Source organism: Plutella xylostella, chromosome 7, assembly GCF_932276165.1.
Source record: "Plutella xylostella chromosome 7, ilPluXylo3.1, whole genome shotgun sequence".
NCBI lineage: Eukaryota > Metazoa > Arthropoda > Insecta > Lepidoptera > Plutellidae > Plutella > Plutella xylostella.
The window spans coordinates 2,225,107-2,252,033 of record NC_063987.1 but is presented as its reverse complement, the minus strand read 5'-3'; the positions used below and the strand labels follow the sequence as shown (position 1 = coordinate 2,252,033).

Genomic DNA, 26,927 nt, shown 5'->3' with positions numbered 1-26,927 from the left:
ATTATTGAATGATGCATTTATCATTATTGTCAATCGGACCGCCTATTGTACTACGAGTTTTACAAATTCGCGAAAAAAAAAACCTTTTTGCAACAGCAGGCATGTGTACCTAGCATCATACAGTATCCTAACTAATATTATAAATGCGAAAGTAACTGTGTCTGTCTGTCTGTCTGTCTGTTACTCTTTCACGCCAAAACTACTGAACGGATTTGAATGAAATTTGGTATACATATGGTATAGACCCTGGGAAAGAACATAGGGTACTTTTTATCCCGGAATTCCCACAAGCTCAGTAGGTACATAACATACATAACTATATTGCGATTAAATCTAAAACTTGTATAATGTTTAAGGTGTAATTATGGGTACCGTATTAACTATTTTGTACTACTTACATTCGAGTTGGTTTTATAAAAGCTAATTAAGTACATAACAAATAAATTGACTGAGTACTGAGTAGGTACTAAAATGCATGACAATAATTTTCCAGTGCGGTTTTTTTTTCTAAAACAGAAAGATTTTTCTTTCTATTTACTTTTCCTTATGGATACAATACAGTATTTTTGATAAAATTCTAAACAAAAAAGACTTACTTACATAATTTTTTTTTACTAATGCATACTATCTACGTATAATATTATTAAAAATTTTAATTTAAAATACGATAAACTTTGGTTTTATGTACAAAAACATACACTACGAATATTATGCAATACTTTGTTTTGCAATATTTGGTTTTAAAGTAAAGAAATAAATACATTGATAAATGGCACTTTTATGAGTAATAATCATAGTAGGTACCTATGTCCTAAAAATTTATCAAACAATAGAGTTAATTAAACAAGACGTTAAATCAATAACCTTAAAAATTACGTCCCTTCAGGTTTCGTCCACCAACTTAATCAATAGTATTATACTTATAATAGTAAAAGTTCATTTCTATCTATTTATTGCCTATTCAAAATAAATTACGGACGTGCCTAAACATTCTTAAAGTATTATGTACAATCTCAATAAAAAAACCATCATATTTCATTTCACAATTTCATGCCAGAACAAAATAATACCAAACATTAGGTGGGATCTTTCAAAACTATTTTACAATACTGTCACTGTTAGGGGGCTAGCACCAACCCTTGAGTCTGGTTTAAATCTATTGCACTTTCTTACTGTATACTGGACAAAATATAACAGCAATAGATTTTATAAATATCACACATTAGGTTTTATGCAATCTGCTTTTAGCGTTCGTATATTCTTATAGTATTTTTTTTCATAAAACTATGCTTCAAAAGTGATACTGCTATCGCACCATACACAATAGATTTTTATAGTGTCTGATTTCACGGGATTCTACCAATTAACCCAAGTTACATAATGGATACTGATAAATATTATGACTCTCGGATCAATAATAAAATTACAAGTTATCGCAGATTAAACCGCATTTACTAAGTGTAAAAATTCTTGATCCACTCAGCTAAACGTAACAGTATGTCCACATTAACAAACACCTCAAGTAATCACTAATCCAAAATGTCACCACATTATAATCGTTCAAATCACTTATGAAAAGTGTCACTTTCGATTTAACTATTCGTTATGAAGGGGAATTCACTGTCGCTTTCGTCTCCAGAACCGTCGTAACTGGACGGTGGCGTGTCTAGTTGTGGCAGACCTAGGTCTAGGTACTCCTGGTTGGCTGTGACTGTTAGGATCTTGTCTAGATCTTCGACCAGCTCGGTGAACGACGGCCGGTCGTTGGGCTGGAAGGACCAGCATTCGCGCATCAACATGTATCTGTAAATACAAGGAGATTGATAATTAGTTAGGTATACCTATACTTTGAAGGAATGAGATAATTATTAAATAGGTTTCTTAGGGTAAAAACGCTTTGAAAATAAAATGAAGGAGCCCTAAAAAGAATGCAGAGAAGATCACGAAGTTACGATCCATTACGATCCAAAAAATCGGATATCCCAAACTCTAACCCAAGGTTGAACTCACATCTCAAGACTGCAACACGGCGGCTTCTCCATCCGGTGCCCGGCGCTGAGGTGCTGGTACATGTACTGTCCGGGCACGGTCGGGTACGGGGTGCCGCCCAGCGTCATGATCTCCCAGAGAAGCACGCCGAATGACCAGCTGTGGGTGTGGAATTATAAATTAATGTAATTAATTATAAATTAAAGTAATTAATGTAAATGTAACTTTATAGCAAATCTGATTGGAAAATGGGTTAAGATAAAGGGGGGAGACACAAGTCATCATTTACTTTTGAATTGGAAAGGTAAGAAACTAAAACTACCCGCGGTATACAATATACATACGGTTGTTTGGGCTAAAGATCCGCTCTGCCATCTATGAGCCACTGTATAAACTATTGCTAGGTTTCGTAGAATAGCCACGCACCACGCTCGGCACCATTGTGTTGTTCATAATTCCATTGGGGTTGGGACATTGCTAATGCTAACGTTCAGTCAATTTCGGGGAAGTATCCTAGATGGCTCTGTTCATTCGATTCATACTGTTTAACCCAGCGTCGCCACCCTACTTAAAAGAGCGATTTCAGTTTCGGGATAGCTCGCACAACCGGACACTCCGGTCTGCCTACAATCTGAGGCTACAAGTGCCACCGCACAAGACTGACTTTTACAGCCACTCCTTCACTGTCAAAGCTGTGGTACTCTGGAACGCTCTTCCCGAGGAAATACGACGAGCACCTTCTGTTGCCTCATTCAAAGATAGGGTCAGGATACATTATTTGAATTCACTGAACAGTTGATTATAAATATAAGTTGTTAGTATTTATTTATGTATTTATGTAAACGAGTTTATGTAATATATAATATGTAAGTTTATTATAGGTAAAGATATATATATATATATATATATATATATTTTTTGTATTGTGTTGTTTTATTTATTTATATAGTATGTACAGTTTATGTAGTATACCTTGCACCTCTACTCCCATTAATTATGTTAAAATTGTCTCTTCCATCCAAAGGTTGTCTGGTAGAGATTGCTTTAAGCAATAAGGCCGCCTTTTTTTGTACTATGTTATGTATATAAGTTGTGAAATGTAATGTGTTTTTAATGGTGCAAAATAAAGAGTATTCTATTCTATTCTATTCTATTCTAAGTGTACATAAACACACTATTGTACTAATAATCCAAAGGTCTCTAAACATTAAAGGAGAATGGGCATTTTGGTATACAGTCCAATAGAGATCAGATATTACTTTTTAAATTGGGTATATTATCCCAATCAATAGTTACTATGGAAGTCTCCTCAAAATAGTTGTCCGTTCGGAAATATAGCCATCCAAACATGTGTTATTTGTATAGGGATTTTAGAAGACTTACCACTGGCACAATACGGTAGCTTTTTTTTTACTTTTTCAACTTTATTTATGAAATTATCGCAATAAAACACAATAACCATGTATTGAAACCAGTAGATTTAAGTGCGACGTGATCTGTCCTGATTGGTTTTATTTTTGAAATCTCTACTCTTCAATTTTCCGATTTTTTTACTGAAAAATGTCAGCTTCAAAGTAGTAGAACTCAGATCCGACAACTCTTAGAAAGATGCGACCTAGTACATATGCAAATAAATAAAATTACCCTTCTATACATATATGACTCATTATTATTGCAAGGTATATTTATAAATAAATAAATAAAGTATACCAGCTCCCATACATTTTTGCCCATCCTCCTTTATCAAAAATAATATATTCGACTATAGAACAGAATAATAACAATATAGTCCATAAAAATTCTACTCACACATCAGTCTGCGTCGTAAACACCTTGTGGTACAAAGACTCGGGAGCCATCCACCGCACGGGCAGGCGGCCCTCAGTCTTCTTCCTGTAGTAGTCGTTGCTCTGGACGTCCTTGGCGAGGCCGAAGTCAGCGATCTTGAGGACACAGTCGTCTGAGACTAGCACGTTGCGAGCTGCCAAGTCACGGTGGATGCACTGGAATAAATGATGATGGTTTGTGAAGAAATGGATATTATAAAGATAGATTGGTAATCGGTAGTGGTGTATGAAAAATAGAAAGGATCTCCAGCAGTGGACATTGGACAGTTATAGTGGCTGATGTTGATGACAATAAAAGAACAAGGTCTAAAAGTAAAGAAACTACCCGCAAAATATGAAGTAGGTACATAATAATTAATACTGAAAAGTGAAAATTAATTTAATATTGTAGTAAACAATCAACTTACTCTTCTAGACGCTAAATACTCCATGCCTCTTGCAACTTGGTATGAGAAGGAGACTAAATCCTTCTGTGTAAGAGTTTTCTTGTCTTTCAAATCCTCTGTTGGAGATTCATATCTGAAATTGGAATAAAACCCCATTAAAATTCACAGTATAATCAGGGTAACATGAGATGTTGATTAGTGGTCTAGTCAGAATGGTGGCTATGGCTAAACATTCAAATTTGATTCCAATATTATTTCAAAATGCAAATCATGTAAGTTTTTGATGCCTTATAAGATTTTCTCGTAAGGCTCGTATCATTTTAAAGCTTACCCTTTGTTCAGTTGTAATGGATTGGTAGCTTCTACTACCAGCGAACTGAGCAACAGACCATTGATAAATGACTGGCATACACTAAAGTTAGCAGATATTTTTTATTCTGCTGCTGTTTTTATTCATTTTTACTGCTATCTGCAACCACTGAAATGCCCAATAACTCCCTTCCTCACTAAAAAAAACTAGAAGAAGCTACATGTATCTAGTGACCTGTTCCCGGGGCGGCGGCTCCTCAGGAACTCCCGCAGGTTGCCGTTGGGCGCGTACTCCACGATCACGTACAGCGGCCCGTCCTGCGTGCAGCAGCCCAGCAGGTTGATGATGTTCACGTGCTTGCCGATCATCTTCATCATCTCCATCTCGGAGACTAGGGCCATCATTTCCGCGTCCGTGTGGCCCTCTGTGGATGGGTTGGATTTTTGTTTTAGAGTCATTTTTGTCAACCTCTAATCTTTGATGACGCATAGAACACACTGAAAAGACAAATTTTATATCGAAAGGACGCGCCCCGTCGACAACGTGTCGTCTGCTATCCATCTTTTCAGTGTGTTCTGCACCAAAATGCAGCGAATCTTATTGTAGGTAGGTACTTAAATCTTTTTGAGTGGTTTATTTTACCGTTAAAACATGAAACAACTTTGGATATTCAACCGTTGGTGATTTACATATTTTAAATCGAGCTGTTCCATTGTTCCAGAGCGGTGAATATTTGTTTATAATTATTAAAGCTTTCACATAAAATTACAAAATCAAAGAAAAACAACCCGAATTATCAAGAAAGCATAACTCACCTTTCAACATCTTAACAGCGACCACACTGTTCATCCCGGGCTTCAGTATCCCTATACACTCCGCCTTGACCACCTTCCCGAACTCGCCCTCGCCCAGAACCTTGCCTATGGCCAGCGTCTCTCTCGGCACCTCCCAGTCTATGTCCACTGGGAGCTCGTACTCGGACATCATCATTGAGTCGCTGGTGTTGCTTTGCACTTGTTGGAGCTTTTGTTTCTCGATTTTCACTACTGGCATTAGCTGTGAATGGAAAACAGGTTTTTTAAGTTTTAAAAATCTTCTATGTTAGGATACGATACTTAAGTAGTGATTTCAATTAAGTTCACAATTAATTATAATAGAGACCGAAGCCTTCATATTATTATCACATCTGAAACTCACGAATCCCATGACATCAACTTCCCCTTTTCAGGTCGGGAGTGCACGAAAAGAGCCTCTTAGAGTGAGTGATGATAATTACGTCTCACTTTTGATTTACATCCGTGGCACCCAAGGCAGTGAGCTACATAATTACTAATCTGACTGGCAAATCTTTTCACCACGGTGACATACTCTAGTTAATTTTTCTCAGGGACACCGTTCAAATAAATAGAAAAAATGAATTCAACAAACACTCAAAAGCTTACCAAATGCTCCGCAGCGGGCGTAGCGCCATTCATCGGCGGTTTCTCGACCGTCACCTTCTTCGTCCAGTGCGTCACGATCACCGCCCTCGCTGTCTCGATCGCCAGTTGTTTCTTTATCTTCTCCCTCTTGAGCTTCTTGAAGATCATCACGACGATGATGGCCGCTACGAAGAACATGGCTCCGAGCACCGCTGTCAGTATGTTGATGAGTAGAGAGTGCTTCCCGTGGTCCACTATTTCTTTTTCTGGTGGTAAGGCTGAAACGAGAAGGAAAATAATAGGTGGTGATTGGAACTAATTTAGTTTTTATTACTCGTATTATTATAAAATTATTTACTGCACAAAAAATGTCGAGAAAATGTTTGGTAATGCTATTATGTAGTCTGCGAGAAGAGAGAATTTGCTGGTAAGCAGAAGCAGCAGTAAACCTAAGTAAATTTAAGGATATTTTTTACAGAAACTTTCTACAATGACAATCAAGATAGATTTTTTTCTTTTGATAAAACCTATGATATTCAAAATACGCAAAATTATTAAACTTACATTCAAGAACAGTGAGGTATCCTTTCGCGGTGGTGTTTCCTAGCCCGTTCAGAGCCACACACACGTACCAGCCCTCGTCCTCCTTCGTCACATTGTATATCGTCAACTGCTCCGGCTTGTCTGATTGGTTGTCAGTCTGAAAGAGTTTTTTTTATATTAGTAAAAGTAATTGATTGCTGTTACCACTTAATAAAACATAGGGTATATTTTTAACATCAAACACTCTCAATGCATCATTAATTCAATAAAAATTAAGCATTGCTATAAAATAAGTACTTAAATAAAACACCATTCGTATAGGTCACCATATTCATTATACACTCGCGTGCAATGAAAAAGGTCCACTTATAAAATGCCGACAGGCAAAATTCGATTTTTAAAACATCGACATTGAGCTATTCTTTTCTGTTTATGAGTATTTTGGTGCTGTGTCACTGGAACTTTTTCATTGCTCGCTAGTGTGCGTGTTTAGCGCAAATATAGAAACAAACGGAAACGAAATCAACTTACTATTTCATGTTTTAGCAGGCAACAATCATGACAAGACAACTGTGTTATGTTGTGATCAAAGCATTCCTACACACACATTTTCTATGACATGCAACCTTTATTTAACGAAAGTTTAAACAGAAACTGCTGTTCAAACATAAATTGTAATGTTTTATGTGTTATCTACAACATGACATGCATAACAACGAAATTAGAAGGTTGAGTAACCTAAAAGCAAAAACATTGTATTATAAGTAAGAAGTATAATACATTCATTTACTCAATAATATCAGTTTTCAAAAATCACACGCCACTCGCATGCTATTCAAGAGTAAACCCTCACCACCACGATTTTGCTATGATTAGAGTCGAATTCCTTTAACAAGTACTGGTCTTTGGCTAGATACATCCAGTACACCGAAGGGTGTAGATCTGAGAGGAATTCACAGGAGAAGCTGGCGTTTTCACCAACCAACCTGGTCAGATTCATGGCACCTTGAGTCAGCACCGGTTTTGAATACAGGCGCTCTATAAAAATGGACATCATTATTATTTAGAGTCTATGAAACTTATGGATAGTGTGTGTGTGGTTTGGTTAAGGTATGACGTAGAACTGCAGTACTCCTTCACCTTCCTTATCATTAATCTGATGAACTACTGCTACCTTAACCTTCGTAAGAAACCATTGAAAGAGACCATCACCAATCAGTACTTTATGCCTATCCACAATTATTATAAGTTTTAGTTACAATGAGAACCTTCCGAAATTTTCCATCACCACCAAGTTATTTACGATGAAATTTTACTGACACATAAAAAATAGTTTAAAAGACCTCAACAATATCTCCTGGTGGTATCGGCGTGTCACTTGGTCCAATGTCAGCGTCTTTGGCTGTGTAATTGGCTGGTCGATACCAATATAAGTACGGCTCTAGATCAGAGACGGGTGGACAGGACAACTGGACTGTGTCGTTGACCAAAACTGTTAGGTTCCCTGGATAGCCCTCTTTTATGTAGGGTTTCGATGGGTATCGCTCTACGAATTCAATTTTGGATTAGAAAATACGTTGAAGTTATATTGGTATTATATTTCTAGTAATAATAATGATGCCTTACCTTGCACGTGCACATCAACGGAATGATTTATACAGCCGAGACTATTGCAAATGACACAAGTATAGTTCCCGTCGTCAGCTTTCGTCAGTTCATCGAGAGATATGGACCATTTCCCGAACGACGGCTGACCATAACTTCTAACTATAGGAGTTTCATTATTTTTATACCATGTTATGTTCGGCGTTGGATTCCCTGCAACATAATACGAGTTTACGACACTATAAAAATGTTTTTAGATATCTCAACAGCGCTTTTGTAACGTGCGGTTCGCCCAAGGCCGGATAGAGCACGTCAGAATTTTGATGATAAAGTATTATTTTAGAAACACGAATTTTTACCTTCAGCTGCACATCGAAGTCTGATGGAACTACCCGCAGGTTTCATTTCAATTTTAAATAATTTTGAAGGGTGCTTAAATGTAGGTGCTGATTCTTTAACAGTGTCATCTAAATGTCCGTAATTCAAATGATCTTTTTCACTTTTATCATCCAGATCGTCATCTTTTATTTCATCGTTTTCTTTTAATTTCTCTCTCGGAAATCTTGTTTCTTTTTTGTTATCTACATTGTCTTTGTCATCAATTGTGTTATTCATAACTAAAGAATCAGCTCGATGTTGTGACAGAATTTCAGGAAATATTTTAGCGACATCCATGTCGGATTGATACTCTGAAATTATGAAAAAAATACATTAAAATTATACTAATACACAGGAAGTTCTAATTTATTATTAACCTTAAATTAGATTCAGACACGCCAAGTGCATGTTCTAAAGTATGATATCAAACATCATCCTGAATTCAGATTCCTTCCTGTTCCAAAGTGGACATGACATCGGAATTCCCTGTTGGCTTGAATCTTGTTTACACATCTGGATGTCCAGTGAAGATGTCGATATGATATTACTACTAAAATAGATAAGTACCTTCAATAATGTCTTGCGGGGCGGTCCTCTTTGGTTCGGAATGTGTTATTTGTACACTCATTTCCTCAGTGCCTTTGGCTTCATCTCGCACTTGGCAGGAGTACAGACCAGCGTCTCTCGGGCGGAAACCTTTTATCCTTAAACTGAAATAATTTTACAACATATTAATCCAATCACGTCAAACTAATTGAGTCATTTGATATCCCTACAGCCACATAAATTATAATGCATTGTGACGTACATCAAGTCTGAAACGCGTCATCAACACTACGTCAATCACAGCAGCTCACAGCTTACAGTTTAACTTAGTAGTAATGGAATTCAATCTGGTGTTTTCATTAGGCAGCTATATAGTTGTCGAGTTGATTCCACATCGCATAGGTACTATTTTGATCGACAGTTTGTTTTGAAATGCCAAGAATTGAATCAGGAATTACGCGATTGTGTGTAAGTTATTGCTTGCGTTGAAAACGCGCAGTTAAGATAGATTTCTCGTGATCGAACGAATAAATATTTATGCTTAAGATAGATTGATTGGTGGAATTTACAATACCCATTAAATCTAGACGGATTTGCAAATATTTTGAACACCCAGTCGGTTTATCGCATATTTAGTCTTTAGCCATGAGCCTAATCAGTATACCTACTGCCTTACCCAAGTCATATTATATGAATAAGAATTTATAATAATAGCTATATTATTTTCATTATTCTAGTATAGTACATAATTATTATAATAACAACGAGACTATGAGCCTACCTACGGCAGATATTTCTCTCGTTGACTCATAAACAAAAGCCTGCCTTTAAATTCAGCCAACATTTTCAATCATCATCAAAACTGTCACCATCAAGTACTTATCAAGACTACTGGCGGCTAAGAAAGCTAAGCTAAGACTAATGGCGGCTGAATGGCGTAGTGGTTAATGGCTCTGACTGCTATGCCGAAGGTCCCGGGTTCGATTCCCGGCTGGGGCAGATATTTGTTTAAAGACATATATTTGTACTCGGGTCTTGGGTGTTGATATTTATATTTAATATGTATCTATCTATGTATGTGTGTAGATATATCAGCTGTCCGATACCCATAACACAGGCTCTGCCTAGCTTGGGGTCGGATGGCCGTGTGTGAGATATCCCCACATATTTATTTATTTACTCACGTCTGCCTCTGCAGCGTGACCCTCGCCCGCGGCGTCAGCTGGCTGACATCCATCGGCTCCTCATCCTTGAACCAGCGCACCGGGGTCTGCGGCCGCTGCCTCAGCCCGCACACCAGCCGGAGCCTCTCGTTGGTCGCCGCTTCCACTTCCGTCAGGTCACCTGGGGAGAAGAGTATGTTGTTAGTTTGATTCTTATATGGTCCATTGCAATTGGTTGTTCTTGAAGACAGATTTGTTTATTAAAAAAAGGACGGAAAAATGTGTCTCAGTTTTGGTACAAATAAGTGCGTAAGATTCAAAGATGGGTCCGATCACCTTAGTACCAAGGATTCGCCCAAAAGGAGATCCTTGTTGGTAATAGTATACAAGAAAAAAACAATTTCTCAAGTTAATTATGAGAAAACATTATGTTGTAACTGTAGAAAATGCCTAGTTTCAAATCCTGTTTTATTGTTTGAAAACGAAACCTTATTACAATATTTTACAGCTTCTCATAACTCACAACAATTGCAAGCCCATGACAATTCTTCAAGAGCCTAAACTAAGCCAATTACTGAACATGTTCACAATCACTACTTAGAAAACCATTGCGTAAGCAAAATACCATTGTTTTTAAAACCTTTTGTTCAGGACTCACTTAAGGCCAGGCATACAATCGTAGCCCATTAAAGGGGGCATTACGGGTCCTAAATTACAGTAACTTAAGTGATAATGTGTCCAAATGTGTCTAATCTTTTATCATTCTCTTTCGTTGGTGGTCCGGGGTTAGAAAGTATCAAGACTGTTTCATATAAACATTTCAAAAATGTACCTAGGTAAGTGGTGTATTTCGACGTGTGGTCCTATAAGAATAAAATGTAGTTTTAAAAATGATTTATAAACAAAATAATTAAACAGAAAATGAATGGTGTAATATCATCATCATCATCATCAGCCTGTACATAATGATCACTATGTATAGGTTTGTTTTAAGAAACGCCGCATTACTCTGTCTTCAGTCTTCCTCATTCAGCCACTACCAGCCACGTGTCTTAAGTCGCCGTCGGTCCAGTGGTCTGGGGGGCGTCCCACTACATCTTTATACTCGTTGTACTCGAGATTAATTCATCGATTATTAAATCGAACAAGTTGCTTCTCACGGTCCACATAAATGTCTCTATTGTTTTAAGGATTTGAAAATTTGTGTTCGCGTATTGAGATTTGGGGATTTCTTTTTTTGCGTATTTTGTTGTGCTGTTTTGCATCTGCTCGACACATGCGGCTGTGGAACGACCTTTAACTTTCAAAAGAAATTTATAGAGATGGTCGTTGAAACCTTTATCGACATATCGATATTATCGATCGCTCTGTTTGTTTTTATTAATAATGTTGTTTTATGACTGGCTGGCTACGATAAGTAATTGAAAGAAATACATTTATAGATATATTTTTCGTAACCTTTATCGACATATCTACATATTTCGTCTATATAATTGGTGTTAATTAAGAGATAGTAATCTATTTTATTCTTATAGGTGTGATAATTTTCTTACAAACTACGTGATTCTAAATTATAAATAGTTATTATATCAAACATTTTTAAATAGTTTTATTCACTAAATACTATATTAAATCTTTCAAACAACATTCAAAACATACAATGTGAACAGTATCGATAATTTTACAGAAAAGTACCATCCCTAAAGCAAAAATTCACAGTCCACAAAATGTTGAAGGAGGCTATAAAAATTTGGTTCAAGTTAAAATTGTACTTAAACTTAACAAAGAAGGGCCTGACCGCTCTGGTAGACGGACAAACATAAAAATGAAGCAAAAAAATACACTTGAAGGGGTTCCTAAGGGAGTTTTGGAATACATGAAGAAATGTGATAAATTTACAGAACTGGACATTATGTGACCTATACTTAATGTAATTTAAAGAATTCGTAAAATTACCAGCTAACTTGTTTATAATTCAGATATTTTCACTATTACGGTATGTTCTTCATCTTTTTTTTCAATAATCTAGTATTATTAGCTATGAATATGAACCAACCAATTCATGTTGTCGGAAAGGCGTTCATGAAACTTCACTATATACCCCTGAATTTTACAGCATTTCTTCAAATATTGGTTGATGTGGACGTGACATTTTTGGAACATAAAATTTACTGTTCTTTGTTCCCTATATGCTGTTCGAACCGTGAAACAATTACGAGTTATTTAACAAGGAATTTAACATAATACTTGTAAGTTAATTTTACTAGTAAATTAATTGTTAGGTGAATAAGCACTTTATTTTCTAGCCTATCTTGAAAACGTGTGATTTTTTAAATCATTCAACGTATAGTCCAGTCAAGGAATGAGGTGTAGAGTGCGTGAGCAGGTAACTAAGAGATTCCTTCACAAACTTGTTCAGGGGGCTTAGGTTGTTAACATACCAAAAGTCCTGACTCCTAGGTGATGAGCGGGGGGAGGAGGGGGGTATAAAGGTACGTTTTTTTGGTGTTTAGGTTATATCTCGAAAACGGTGCATCGGAGAGAAATATTTTCATCACATATACAAAAACAAAGAAAAAAACTGTCCGTATTTTGTTTACTGTCAAACCGTTTTAAGTTCAACGTAATGACAACTATTCTACCAATGAATATCACACAAATCTTCTACATAACCGAAATAGTTCAAAATAAGAGCTAAGCAGTAGAAGTGGGGCCATTGACTTATATATTACTAGCGTAAGGACAGGCCCAACCGCTCTAGAAAATGACACCCTCGCGTTGGCCCTAAAACCTCATAAATCTGTCATAATTTGTATGAATTTAGGGCCAGCGCGTGGGTGCCATTTTCTTTTGACAAAACGTTCTGACGGGCGTATCCTTCCTTTTGAAATCATTGAGTGGGGCATTATTTGTCGAGAGGTTTCTTTTGCACTGGCACTCCATATAGTTCGTATTTAAATATCGTTGCAGAAAATGCTGAAAAAACAGATAAGACAACTGGTTCACCTCATAAGTTTCTCATCGTCATCATCACCATCCATGCGTGCATCTGATAGCGTTCAGCCTCACAATTTACGATGTTCTGAATGGAAGGCGAGCTTATTGAATATTTATCAGTAATTAATCTAGCTTGTTTATGGCTGCTTGTGAAAAATTAAAATAATTTACTCCTTGGTGGTGGAAGGTATCTTGGTGGATATTTAGTTTTCAAAGGTACAAACCATGGTATACTAATAATGTACTGTGAAAAGAGGGTGGTACCGTAGGTATTTCACGCATAATGGCCCACCTAAGAGGCTAAATGCGGAAAATCAGCTCGCTATGATAGATAGATACTCGTAGAAGAGGGTGGTGACGCTTGCGAGTCACTCTGTGTATCACCTCTTTAGGCAGTACAGTCGTGAGCATAATAATATGCAATTGCATGCTAAAGAAATGTTTGCATTACATGTACCTAAGCAGGTAAAAGCCAAGTGATATATTTGAAGTAGCTATCACACTCAAATTATAAAGAAATTCCTCAGGTGTATTTTACCCGCTACATAAAGCCTACAAATAAGGCAGTGCTTATCCGTTCTTACAATTAAGGGCAGTCCTTCATCTATGATGGTATCTATTTCTTATTAGTATGTGGTACCGTGACTCTCTGCTTCCTATTGTTTGAGACGCTACCTTATGTGGAAGCGTGGCTATGGATACATTATCATATTTTATTAGATACATAAAGATTATATAGAATTACATTTATGATAAGTTAATGAAATTATTTAAAAATTTAAGCGTTTTCTAAAAGTGACACAGTCACACGAATACAAAAACTTTTTTTTAGCTAAGATATCTAATTTGAATAATTTCTGCGTTTAAATTATCCAAGACCATGACTCACTTTACATCGCTGAGCCAGAAAAGAAAGTAAATAGGTGTTCAGTTATCAAGTAGTTTTTATGTATTTACATAGATGTCACTATATGCCGGAATCTGTATCTCGGTATTAAGAGTTCTTAAATATTAATAACCTTTCTTCTTATACAAATAAACATTGCTTCTACTACCAGCGATCCGAACATAAGGCTACCAAGCCTTTTCAGTAGGTATAAATTCATTCAGCCCCATAGAACAACGTGGACTTAGCCCACACTACAAAACACTGTCCCACTATTACCCTCGACATTGGGCCTTCCTAGTCCATTGATAAACAGTTAGATTACTTCCGATTTCCTCCGTCCAATTGGACCCGATGACAGAATTACGACGACGGAGTCATCAATGAAGTTGTAACGAATGGCACTCATCCGCTTGAGTTTGTTTGTTTTACAGAAGTTATGGACTTCCACTGTGGAAGGTTACGGTACGAGTCCCGACGGAAAATAAGGGTGTTGTATGTTTGAAGTGTGTGTGTGATACGTAGATATGTAGTTCAGTATGAGGTCATATATAGCCCTGAAATGAAAGTGTAGTTCCAAAGTAAAAAAGTAGAACAGGTACTACTGAAATTTAAAGTTTTCTTATAAATAACATATATAACATTTAACCACAGATATAAGGCAGCAGCAGTCTATATGTCCACTTCCTAAGTACGACATTTACCACATGTAGAGTAGAGTAATGGCTGATATTATTGTTATTGATCACATAGATACGGAAATTAACTAGAACTGTCTTTGAAAAACTGCCCGTGATTGTGAAACTCCATAGATAGATAGGCCACAGGTCATTTACTCCAAACCACATACAGAGCGGAGTAATGGCTTAGTATCGGGAGCCCGTGGCAGAATATATGAGGTTAAATTTATTACACTCAGGTGTTGCGAAGTGCGTCTATTTCGGGATCTGCGTAGACCAGACCGCCTGGTGTCCCGCAAGGGGATTGTTTGCACCTCCTTTATTTGTCATATGGTAACAAAATTAGAGATAAGACGTATTTCATTTTATGATGAATGTTTTTCGTATTATTGCATCTTATGATGATGGTTGAAAATATCACTGACCAAAAGTAAAACTATGGTTTATTTTAGTTTTAAAACAACATTTAAAATTATTGACTGACGGTAGCAAATAACTATGACATCCGGTCTAACTAAAAAATTACAACGCTCAAAATAATTACAACCATAACTTCATAACTAACTAATCAACCAAGTACTTAAATGTCAGACACATTTATCAGAAGATTCTCTGCAAACCGCAAGAGAAATGATGTCACACTGAAAATACCACCGGAAGTATCTAGTACAAGATGTCACAGCTACTCGGTGCTTGTCAAATATTATATTGGAAGATATCATGTTGCGTTTACTGGCGTTCATTGATTGGGTATGGAATAGTAAATCATAGTTAGGTATTCGCCCTTTCGTCTCAATGCTTATAACAAAAATATGAAAGAAGGTTAGAGAGATGGTATAACCTGTAAATGAAGAAAATACAATCACGGGAAAAGAAACAGTTCCACTTACAAAATGCAGACACGAAAGAGCCTTAATTTTTTTTAACATTTAATTGTATATTTGTACTAAATGTTTACAGACGTTTTTAGTTGCTAATAATCTGATGCACCATTATGGGCGTCTTGCACAACAAAGTTAAATAAAATTAAATCTATGACCTCTTGCTCTGACATTATACTGTCTGAGCAAGAGACAAACTATTTAATTTTATTTAACTTTGTTGTGCAAGACGCCCTAAATGTCATACTTAAATATTGCAGTTGGCGTCATTTAGTTACTTTTTTCCGTATATGAGTAATTTGTTGATATTCTGAATGCAACTTTTTCATTGCCCGGGATTGTAGTTTGATAGAGTATTATTTTTCTGTTTTCTTTGTATTTTACGTTACTGACCTTACTCTGAAAATGAAGATGAATGACTGATGTCATATTTATAGGCATCGCTTCAAAATCTTTACGCTTCTTTAACCACTAACAAGCAAAAAAACCAACGGTTCTAATTTCAAAACAGCAAGACACACGATACCCCCCAACCCTCGAGTATCGTTTAGAAACCGACACTTCTAAACTGACAAATATATCTATATCTACCATACAAAACGGCTTCGCAATACTGTCCTATATTTTTATTAACAGAATATTTGTGTGTTAAAAATGCAACATAATAAATAATTATGAATTATTTCTTTCATCATCAAAAGTGACAAAGTCTGTAGAACTATTCCTTTCATATTTCGCACTTTTCATCTACGATTTGAAACATAAAATGGTGTCGTTATAAAGAGGAAGTATTTTAGGCAATAAAGAGTCGCGTTGACACAAAGATGAAAGAACTTTATTTTTAATGACAACAATCCCTAGACGCATCGAGAATTTAAAATAGGAATTTATTAAAAAGGCGACACCGGCACATCCGCTTCCTCTCATTCGGAATTTGAATTTTGGCTCTTCGTCGACGTTCGTTGTGTCGCAACCGTTTTCCCAATCAAATACGGAGGAAGCTTCAGACTCCAAGATTCATATCGAAATTCGATATTGCCATTTCCGTTTGCGTATCGTTTCGAAATAGTGTTGACAACTGCCTCTGCCTCTATTCCGCAATTGAATATAATACTCAGTTAAATTAGAATAACTTATAATTACGATGAGAAACCATTTCTGGAAACATAGTTCTTCCTAGGTTTGCAAAAAAACACCATAACGGCTACTTAATTTTACACATGGTAAAGGTTAAATCAAAAGCGATGATTTAAAACGCCGCTAAGGAGCCTATAATGTGCCACATTGCTACTAATAGATAACGTGTGTGCTTTAATGGCTTAGCGATATTTTTTGTTCATATTTTTAGAGGTAAGCTTCGTTGGGAACGCAAAGTTATGTGGCGTTGCGAATAGCCGCCGTATTCCAAGTTTGAATCAACAGTCTTCACATCCGTGCAGCGTACATTTTTGGTCTTTCCACCTTTCGTTAGATTTTTTTCCGATACACCTACGAAGCATCTGCTATAGGGTAAGACCATAATGGAAGTTTAATAAGTTTATTTTTGAACTGACACGCGACGGTATTTAAGTTGGTATGTTTGTGACAAAACAGTAATATTTTAAGCCCACACCATAAAATAGGAGTAGGAGAGCTGCACTCGTATATTATGTTCAACGTGTCGTATATTATATTATATACTTTTTAGTAACTATTTGCCATGTGCCAGCATTAAATTTTATAGATAACTAGCTGTTCCCGCGCGCTTCGCTTCGCCTTAAAAAGTTTTCCCATGTGAATTCCAGGATAAAAAGTAGCCTATGTTCTTTCCCAGGGTCTAGACCGTATTTATACCAAATTTCATTCAAATCCGTTCATTAGTTTTGGCGTGAAAGAGTAGCAGACAGACAGACAGACACAGTTACTTTCGCATTTATAATATTAGTTAGGACTAATAATTTCCATATAATACATTTTGGCTACGTTACATGTTATAATCATTTGAATAAAAAAAGAATTAATTCGAAATTCAAAGATTCCGATTCTTAAAAAACCACGAAGGAGGTCAAGCCGAATACCAGAGACAACAAGAATAAACAGACTGAACGCCACCTACGCGGCGCAGGAAGCTGCAGTCGGGAGCTGGCAACACTAATCATTCTTGATCAATTTACCGAAACCGAGGGTATTGCGTGACTGTATGTGCGAAAGAGAGGTCTAGGTGGAAAGAGAGAGGTGCTGTAAAAGTTAAAGAATGATATTATGGATAAAAAGAGTATTTGTGGATGTCTTGTAAAAGGTTAGGCGTACTTATAGCAAAACTTCTTTATTGCATAATTGATTTTCATACAATCTAGTCTGGATTGGATATACCTTTTGATATTTCAAATAATATCAAACTATTTCAGACCAGGAAACGTGGATGTAACGGTTGAAAATGTCTTCCTTGACTTACATGTTTACCGGCTGATGACAGTTAAATTTACACGCTCCTGAAATTGGTTTAGATTAGGAAAACTTTCATCATAACATTGAAATTCAATACTGACTTCAGAATAATTTGTGATGGTTAATTAGACAAGCTAAGAAGTAAATTAAACAGACATAATTTCCTTTACGAGGCATGTTAGTAAATAATATAAAACGCTAACGACAAGAATACGCTCTAGTTAAAATAGCTGCACTAGCAGTCGTTAGTATGTGAACAACATTACTTGAAGTTATTTACCATGAAAGTCGAGTATTTAAGTTAGATAAAACGTAAAACTGCACTTGATAACTACTGCAATCTGGAAAATGGTCTATAATTTTATAATGGTGCAGCCATAACGATTATGTAGTTAAAATCAAGTACAGCTAGGAATTATAACAGTGCTTTCTAGAGATCTTTTTTAAATATATAGGTAATTCTGTAGTCTGTAATCATTACTATTAGAGCCGGAAACGGTAGAAGAAAATGACATTTGAATGAATGTTATTTACTCAAAGAGTCTGTGTTTAACTTTACTTTATGCGTCTGTCGTGTTGAAAGTTCTAAACTAATTTTTTTTCTTATATTTTCTTATTTATTTTATACTTTACCTATACGATTTTTGGACTCCTACATAGGTAACATACAAACCTAGATTTACTACCGACTCTTTTTACAATAACTGCGTTTCTTTAGAATTGAATTTACTGTAATGCTGGGTACGAGTATAATGTATATTACCTATGTATTGACCTATCGCAATTTCTAACTACAGTCATGCAGAACAGTATGTATGTAGATATAGGAGCTGTTACAGAACGAACAATAATTTAGTTTTCACCATCTTCACCCAAAGTTTCTGTCGAAATGTTTATGGCGCTGTGGAAACAGGAAAACAGGTACGAATCCACGTAACAATATCATCAACATAACAGTCATCCGATTTTCACAATAGGATATGCTTGTTTTACGTCATTGGCTTTGCTTGAACGGTGAATCTATGATTTATTTGAACATCTAATGAGGAAAACTAGAATCAAAATTGATTAAGGAAAGTGTTTATCATCATCATCAAGTAATTAACATAATGCCAGAATGTTTATATAATCAATAGATACCAAAAACTGGGTATCAGCGTAGCAAAATTTAAATGAAGAATCCAGAACACTTCAGTAAATCTACCCGATAAACTCAACAAAATGTATTCCATATCCAAGTAATACCACAATTTTCATTCCTCGGTAATGCGATGAAGTGCGCTCCAGATTCCGTATAATAAGGCATAACATATGTTTGGTCTGCTAAAGCCAAATCAGTGATTTGACTCATTGCCTTGCCATCCAACGCATCCAGGGCGTTTTACCTTCACCAGGACTTTTGCCTTTAATACAGGGGAAATTATCCCTTGTTCCCATATAGTTAAGTACTTCAGTGTAGTATTGTTATGTTGGCATGTCTGCAAGTGGCAGTAGACACAGGGCAAACGGAAATTCCTAATCTTTACATTAGTCTATCTCGGTTTCACACTTAACACGTGTTGCTTCGAGACTCTGGCTATGGTGATAAAATACTGTTTTGTTCACTTTCTTTTAATGCTTTGCCTTCTTGTTTGGTATGATTTCTTTACGAGTGTACAGTTGTCCAAAATTAATAATGCACATGCAGATCTTCACACCTGAATCATTAAATCGTAAGCACTAATAAAAGCACTAGCATTTTGCACCTTGTTCGAAAGAAATAGGAGTCAATATCATGTGTCACATTATCGAAAACAACCGAACTGTCAAAGATTTCTATGCGCATTATCAATTTTGGAGCACTGTAAGTACTTAAAAACTACTCATCCTCATTCCTTTACCTCCTTAATGTATCAAGACTTGAATGTGTTTTATTGATAACTTCTTCGAAGGAAATACAAGGCGTTTTTTTACTCAAATTATGCCAAACTATGCATATGTATTTAATCATAGATTAAATTTAATCGTAGTCAGATTGAAAATGTGCTAGAAATTCAAAAACATTATTTTTGATACCATTAATATAAATATGAAATGTAGCGAAACAAAAGCGTGACAAATAACAGTAGAACGATGCGCAAGCGCAGCTGTGGGGTCACTCTATATTATGACGAAAAACGAGCTGATACGACAGCTGACAGCCACGACTCTATTTCGTATTTTTATAAGTAGTTGATGCTGCTGATTGCACGACAGCTCTCGTTCGTAAACTTTTCGTCAATATAGAGTAACCCTCCTGAGTCACGGCACATCTCCACAGACGCCGAGACAAGCACCAGACGTTACTAATAATAATAGTTTATCCTCCTAAGATGACATTAAAATCTTTGAAACAACGTGGGCTTGCTTGCTTCCCTTAAGTATATTGCTTGCTTTATAAGTACATGAAGTAGTGAATTACACAAAGTAATAATAGTACATGTTTTTATGTTCTAAAATGTTCAACGTTATAATTTTTGACAACATTTTTTTTTTATTTCATTAACAAATAATAGGTTTGCGTATGCTATGTGTAAGTTCGAGATGAAAGTCAATAATTTGAAAACACTTGAAGGATTGTCCCAGAAATACTCAAGAACATAAAAGGTTTGCCTGCTGCATACACTTCAAACAGGTAGTCTCTTGGTTTATGGAAATATTGTGAACAAACAGAATAGGTAGGTAATATTCTGACACTAATAGTAATATTACGTTATTTAATTTAAGTTATTTAAGGAAACAATAACAAAAAGAGATCAAATTAATGAGAATGGCCCCAATACCAATAAAGTTCAATAGGTATATTAATAAGCCTCTTGAATGAATAGGAATATCAAAAATGTTATTGAATCAAAGCCAATTATGGACCTGACCTTAGAACATTAGCACCAGCTGTCTAGACACCATGACCTAGCCTAAATAAAAACGCCGTTACACCGAGTAGACTTACAAAAACAACATATAAAAATTTGACGGACAGTGAAATCTAATACCTTAGTTATTTTAACAATGCTTTGCGAATACCAGTTGAGTCTACTTAACTTATTTTTTCGAAAAGTTTCTTCGTATACTGCATTCGAATACTGATATTTTCAAAGATTTACCTTCTGTCCTGATCGAATTCTATTTCCAGATCTACAGGGCTTTAATCCTTTCTACACTTCAGTTCAGCCCTCGATGCAGTTCAAGGGCAGACTGAAAGGTACCGAACTAATATTTACTTAAACCGTTTCTGTTGTGGACGAAATTAGACGAAGCGAGATGGATCTAAAATCGGAAAGCAGATGAGGCCATTAAAGGTTTGCATCGATTGTTTTTACGAGATTGCTTCGATTCAGATTACACATGAAATAAGTTGTATTTAATTGAGTAAGTAGGTATGTAGTTAGATTAATTGTGGGTCTTACATGATTAGGAAATCTTTAAAATCATATATGTACTTACCAGCTCTCTAGCTAACGCCGACCTTAAATGTATTGCTTCTTGCAAAGTAATACCTAATTTCAATACACTTTTAGACACAAACCCCTCTGTTGTTGTAGAAAGTGACACTAAAATTAGTTACTTACAGAAATATTTAGGAAACTTGACCTTCTGTTTACTGTATAAACAAGGGTCTCAGAAATTCAATATTGTTCCCTTTACCTTGGTCTCTGCTTGGACCATAAATATAGGTAAGTATCTGAGAAAAAAAATTACAACATAATTTTATTTGCTTGAACTGCAACTTTTTGACGTCAATGGCAGATTATTGGGATACGACACCGCATTAAAGTGTGTTCAGTGATTGAGAAAAAAAGGTGGTAAATCTCCCTGCATAAAGAAAAAGTATTGTAAACAACCTCATCATCTTGTGACACGTTTTCTAACCATTTTGGCAACGGCATCGGCTCATTATGACCTTTTTTGTTTGTGTTTTTGAAACATAAACAAACAAAAAACTGTCGCAATATTTTTTACTGCGGACTACCAAAGTGGTGGAGTAGTACCAACCTATATATTTTTTATTTACTTATATGAATATTGTTTCTTAATTTTATTAATAAAGCAACTGATAATTTATACAGACAATCACATACCTAATCCCAAATAAATTCTATTGTTTTTTCGAGTATACAAAAATTAATGTAGCCTTTGTTTGTGTAATAAACATTAGTAGGTAATTTGCTAAGAAATTATATATAAGAAGTTTAAATACTACGTTAAATTACATTCCAAAATCACACCAATTGTAGTACAACCAGCGTATGATCACAAGAAAACAAAACACAACTTTCTCTTTATTAACAAATCAATAAACGTTGGCATTCATCGCAACTGCACCGCATTCTAATCCAAACATGTGTTGTTCGTGAGAAAAATCCTAATATACACATACAACTGCCAAGCATTTCTTTGTGCAAAGCCGATCGCCAACTTCCATCGACTGCAGTCTGGGATCACTCTATATTACGTTTCGGAACGCCACGACTCTATCTCTTTGTATAAAACGTGCCGATTGCACAAAAGCTCTCGTTCGTTTTTCGTCAGTATAGAGTTACCCTCCTGATGCCGACAGAAACACGTGAATACAAACATCAATCGCAACAAGCAGAGATCAAAGACATAGCTGAACTATAGGTGAACTTTTAAACACAGAAAAAACACCAAATGAACCAGAATACAACAATAATACGAAAGAAACCTTGTGTTGGTTGGCACCACGTTGGCACAGATGAATCAATGGATTATACAGTATCATTTAGCAAAATAAACCAATGAATGGGACTTGCGAGTTGCGATCCGCAATACAGTATTTATAAAGATGCTCACTGGCACAAAGGATCATATCCAATTAGTCACAACTTATAATTGGGATCAAGTTCAGCTCATAAATAGGGCTAAAACGTACAAAACGACGCCCCCACCAATAAATCCAGACAGATGTCCTGGAGAAATAAGATGACAAACCGAGACAAAATGGAGATACAGAAAAAGGAGAAACACCCACATTTGCAAACACATCTGGGCACCTGCGCCCAAAAATACTCGGGCCAGTATGGAGGATAATATTCGTAGAATCGCAGTAGACTGTAAAATGAAGGAAGGGACAACATGTGCCTTCAAAAAGTAAGAGAATGATTTGTCAACGCGCCCGGACGGTGGTGATTGCTAGCGATACGGTGTTTTGCTACGAGTAATGATTTTAGGAAGGAAGATTACGTTGAAAAAGTTGGGTCTTATTTTGGATTTGCTGTGTTTGTTGCTGTTTTAGGAACAACGAAACATAAATCACTAACTACTGTACTATTGGTTTTGAAGTTTGCTTCCTGTGGCACTGTTGATGAAAACTGTAATTTAGCTTTGGAGTAAAAAAAAACGTGTTTCCAATATTCATTTGCTGCGACAACAATCTTATTTCAGTTTCATTAAGACAACATAGAACAACTTTAGTTAATTATTATTTCTATTCATAAAGTCCTGCTGCACTATTGGATCTCGAAGCTCAATGAACTATGCTATAGCGAGCGGAACATAGCAAATATATGCCCGTGACAGCTGCGCGGGCGCATCTCGATGACGCTAATTTATCAACGGCACTCGCAGTTGTGCGCGTGGTGACCAACTATGCTCTATTTACTAATGTATGTATACTACTCGTATAGTCTATAGTTCAATCAAAATGGTTGTTCTTCTTTGGGCCACCAGTGTTTTGGTCACCTATCAACATAAAACAACGCGGACTCGGTCGTACCCTCCATACTGATTATACTCAATGCCTGTTAAGTATGACAGCCCGCATACGAATTTTGTTGGTTTTTAAGTTTTCTACTTTTGAGCAAAGATTGCGTTAACGCATAACGGATAAAAAAACTGGCCCTTAGCGTGTCGGTGATAAACACTAGCGCTGGTCTAGAGTGAAAGGATTATCTAAAGCATAACTGTAAGTATATTTATGAAATAAATAAAACTTGTTGTCATAAGTTGGGTGGTACGGTCTGTTTGTCTGTTGCATCTACAATGCCAGGTTTTGTTCTGAAAACAAAGCAACGTATCCAATCACTCCGAAATTCAGTCATTGGTTTATAACTTATTTATTGGTTCTCTTCTAATATAACTTCGGCAATAAAATTTTATCTAATAGCCGTACAAACTGGAACAAGGCGAAAAACTATTTATTTTCTTTGTGATCGTAAAATTTTTATTGCTTTCTAAGCATTTAAGTATGTGCATTTTTGGACTACATTTCTGTTTTTATTGATTGAGTAACGGCTAAGAATTTCTTCTCAAATCATAGGTAGGCAGTTAGTTCATTGGTAGGAAATAGTTATCACTCACCTACAATCTTAATAAAAAAACGGCAAAGATTATAAAACTCATTATTAAAAACTTATTGTAAAAAAAAAACGTAGACTTCTTTAGTCTGGTTCTGGTTTAACCCCGGCTTTAGGCTACTGATTTGTATGAAAAAACCGGATCTTAACCAGAACTATATTTTGTCTTCATTTTATAATAAGGAGGAGATAAACTTATTATATTGGAATCAGTCGTCCGAATCCTACAAACCCATTCACAATCAACCCTGCAAAAGCACGTGGGGTCTTATTTATCTCCCGGAGGAACACCTCACGCGCATAAAATATTAAACAACAAATGAATAAGTGAATAGTCACGATCGCAAGGACAATCACAAGAAGCTCCTGAGTAGAAATCACGATTTTCCCAACAAATTGACAATTCTTTCTGCGTGTAGTTCCTAATCGCAAATGCGTATGGCAACCGCCCTTGTCTCTCCAGCGTGGCGGCTTTTTTATAAACCGACAACTTCCTTCGCATTTCGCATGCAAATACCGACGTCCAATCCTATTATTTTATTGCAAAGGCACGAGGTATTTTGAATCAATAAATATTGCGAAAGAATTTGAAGCGCTACAAACAGATAACGTAAAAATGTCATCGATGACATTCTATTTGCACAGGACGAACAGGGTTCTTGGCGAAATCTCATCGGAGCAAATATTTAGAAAGATATCTCTTATCTTCATGACTATTTTATCACCATATATCCAAAATTGTCTTTAATTTTCGGATAAGTACCTAAACATGAGTTACCTTGCAGCTTTCACTTACTAGCTACTTATAGGTAAATACAAAAATTAAAAAAGTTAAAAATAAAATGCATGACAAATTACTTTCAAACAGAACGCCCTTAATTTTGACAAATTAACAACAAAAACCATTAAATCACATTAGACAACCACCAGACAACCGAGACCTTAAGATTTTTGTCATTCTCAATAAAATGTTCAGAGACGGGATGTACAAATGATACGAAAGGTGTCTTAATAGAGTGGATCATAAAAATAATTGTCACAGCATCCGGCTGGTTAATTGCAACCAAATGAGAGAGGGTTGATTCTTGCAGCAGACTCCAGAAAATACAGTGGGTTCTGTAAGAATTTATTAACTCGTTTTTGTACCAAGTTAACTAAAGAACGAAACTAAGCATGTGGTTGTGGACTCACTATATTTTTCAGCTACATTAACGCTTCAATCGATTTGCAACCGTGAAGTAATAACGTTTTCCGTTATGAACTGTATAAAACATTATTTAAATCATAGCATAGGCATATTTATAAATATGGACAGCATTTACAAAAAATTAATGTACCTACGTAAACTGAAAAAATGCACTGCAACACATTGATCACAAATATATATAATGTAAGTACTTTTAAAATAAATACTGTTTAAATTCCATTCACGTTTTTGGGGCCATTGTTTTAATTCAATTTATTGTTGGTTGATTTAGTACGAGGCCTACATACCTTTAAATATACATCATACCTGCATATCAAACTAAAACGATACTTACTTAACTTATATACTTAAAAGCGATTATGTTTATATATTTTTTATATATTAAATATCTATAAACTTACCCAAGTAGATGTCTCTGGCAGCGACACAACTGGACACGAGCAGAATCGTGAAAACGACCGGCAGTTGCCGCCAAATAGCAATGGCGGATCGCGCCATCTTTCCAGAAATTTCACCCGCTTTTATCCGGATCCATTAGTTTCTGTAACCAAATTGAATGAAACAGTTAATTTTAGAACAGAATTATGTTTGTTTTGAGGTAAACGCACTAAATAGAGAGTTACAGTAATATATAATATAAACAAGGTTGCCTGTGAGAGATCGCTCTCAGCGATAAGGCCGCCTATTGTACATTAGTTCTAGTCTATAAGTATGTTTTTTGTTTGTCTGATTTATGTGGTGTTCAATAAAGCAAGCAATATTCTATTCTATTCTACAGAGGCTGTTTAACAAATGTTTACTAAACTTCATACAGAAATATAGGTTTTGTTAGTTCTGATCAATGACTAAATAAACTACTTTACAAGAATGATAATGTATAGATACATGTGTAAATTTATAAATAATAATAATTCTACTGTAAGCAAGCATATTAAATGTAAAAAAACAATCAGAAATCACAATCTTCATATCTGAACGTACCATAAATTGTATTTCATGTAAAACTAAATCCCGAAAGATGTAACGGCCAAATCCCATGTCATTAAATTAATTCTAATTGGTCATATTTTGTTACGGATGACAGAAAAAATCTAATTTGTTATTAAAATTTATGTATAGACGACCGAATGGCGTAGTGGTTAGTGACCCTGACTACTGAGCCGATGGTCCCGGGTTCGATTCCCGGCTGGGGCAGATATTTGTTTAAACACAGATATTTGTTCTCGGGTCTTGGATGTGCCCGTAAAATGGCAATAGGCCCGCCCCCTATTACATTGGGACTAACATAACACTCTGGGGAAAAGTGGGTGCAGCAATGCACCTCTGCCT

General features: G+C 35.9%; 1 protein-coding gene across 2 annotated transcripts in view; it reads right to left on the bottom strand.

Annotated features, from left to right (window-relative positions):
* Positions 1 to 1,532: 1,532 nt before the first annotated feature.
* Positions 1,533 to 26,927, bottom strand: part of LOC105381484 (fibroblast growth factor receptor homolog 1) — a 55,267-nt gene continuing 29,872 nt past the window's right edge. The window contains exons 2-15 of one of the 2 annotated variants that reach the window (XM_048622042.1): positions 26,000 to 26,139; positions 10,210 to 10,369; positions 9,047 to 9,189; positions 8,461 to 8,790; positions 8,123 to 8,314; positions 7,840 to 8,042; positions 6,518 to 6,653; positions 5,975 to 6,231; positions 5,348 to 5,588; positions 4,767 to 4,956; positions 4,244 to 4,355; positions 3,799 to 3,992; positions 2,011 to 2,148; positions 1,533 to 1,803 (exon numbers count right to left, since the gene is read on the bottom strand). In XM_048622042.1, coding sequence (XP_048477999.1) covers positions 1,593 to 1,803; positions 2,011 to 2,148; positions 3,799 to 3,992; positions 4,244 to 4,355; positions 4,767 to 4,956; positions 5,348 to 5,588; positions 5,975 to 6,231; positions 6,518 to 6,653; positions 7,840 to 8,042; positions 8,123 to 8,314; positions 8,461 to 8,790; positions 9,047 to 9,189; positions 10,210 to 10,369; positions 26,000 to 26,096 — 2,604 coding nt within the window. In that variant the 5' untranslated portion in view covers positions 26,097 to 26,139 and the 3' untranslated portion in view covers positions 1,533 to 1,592. Of the gene's footprint in view, positions 1,804 to 2,010; positions 2,149 to 3,798; positions 3,993 to 4,243; positions 4,356 to 4,766; positions 4,957 to 5,347; positions 5,589 to 5,974; positions 6,232 to 6,517; positions 6,654 to 7,349; positions 7,535 to 7,839; positions 8,043 to 8,122; positions 8,315 to 8,460; positions 8,791 to 9,046; positions 9,190 to 10,209; positions 10,370 to 25,999; positions 26,140 to 26,927 lie in introns of both variants that reach the window. The other variant, XM_048622043.1, reaches the window with a different exon arrangement.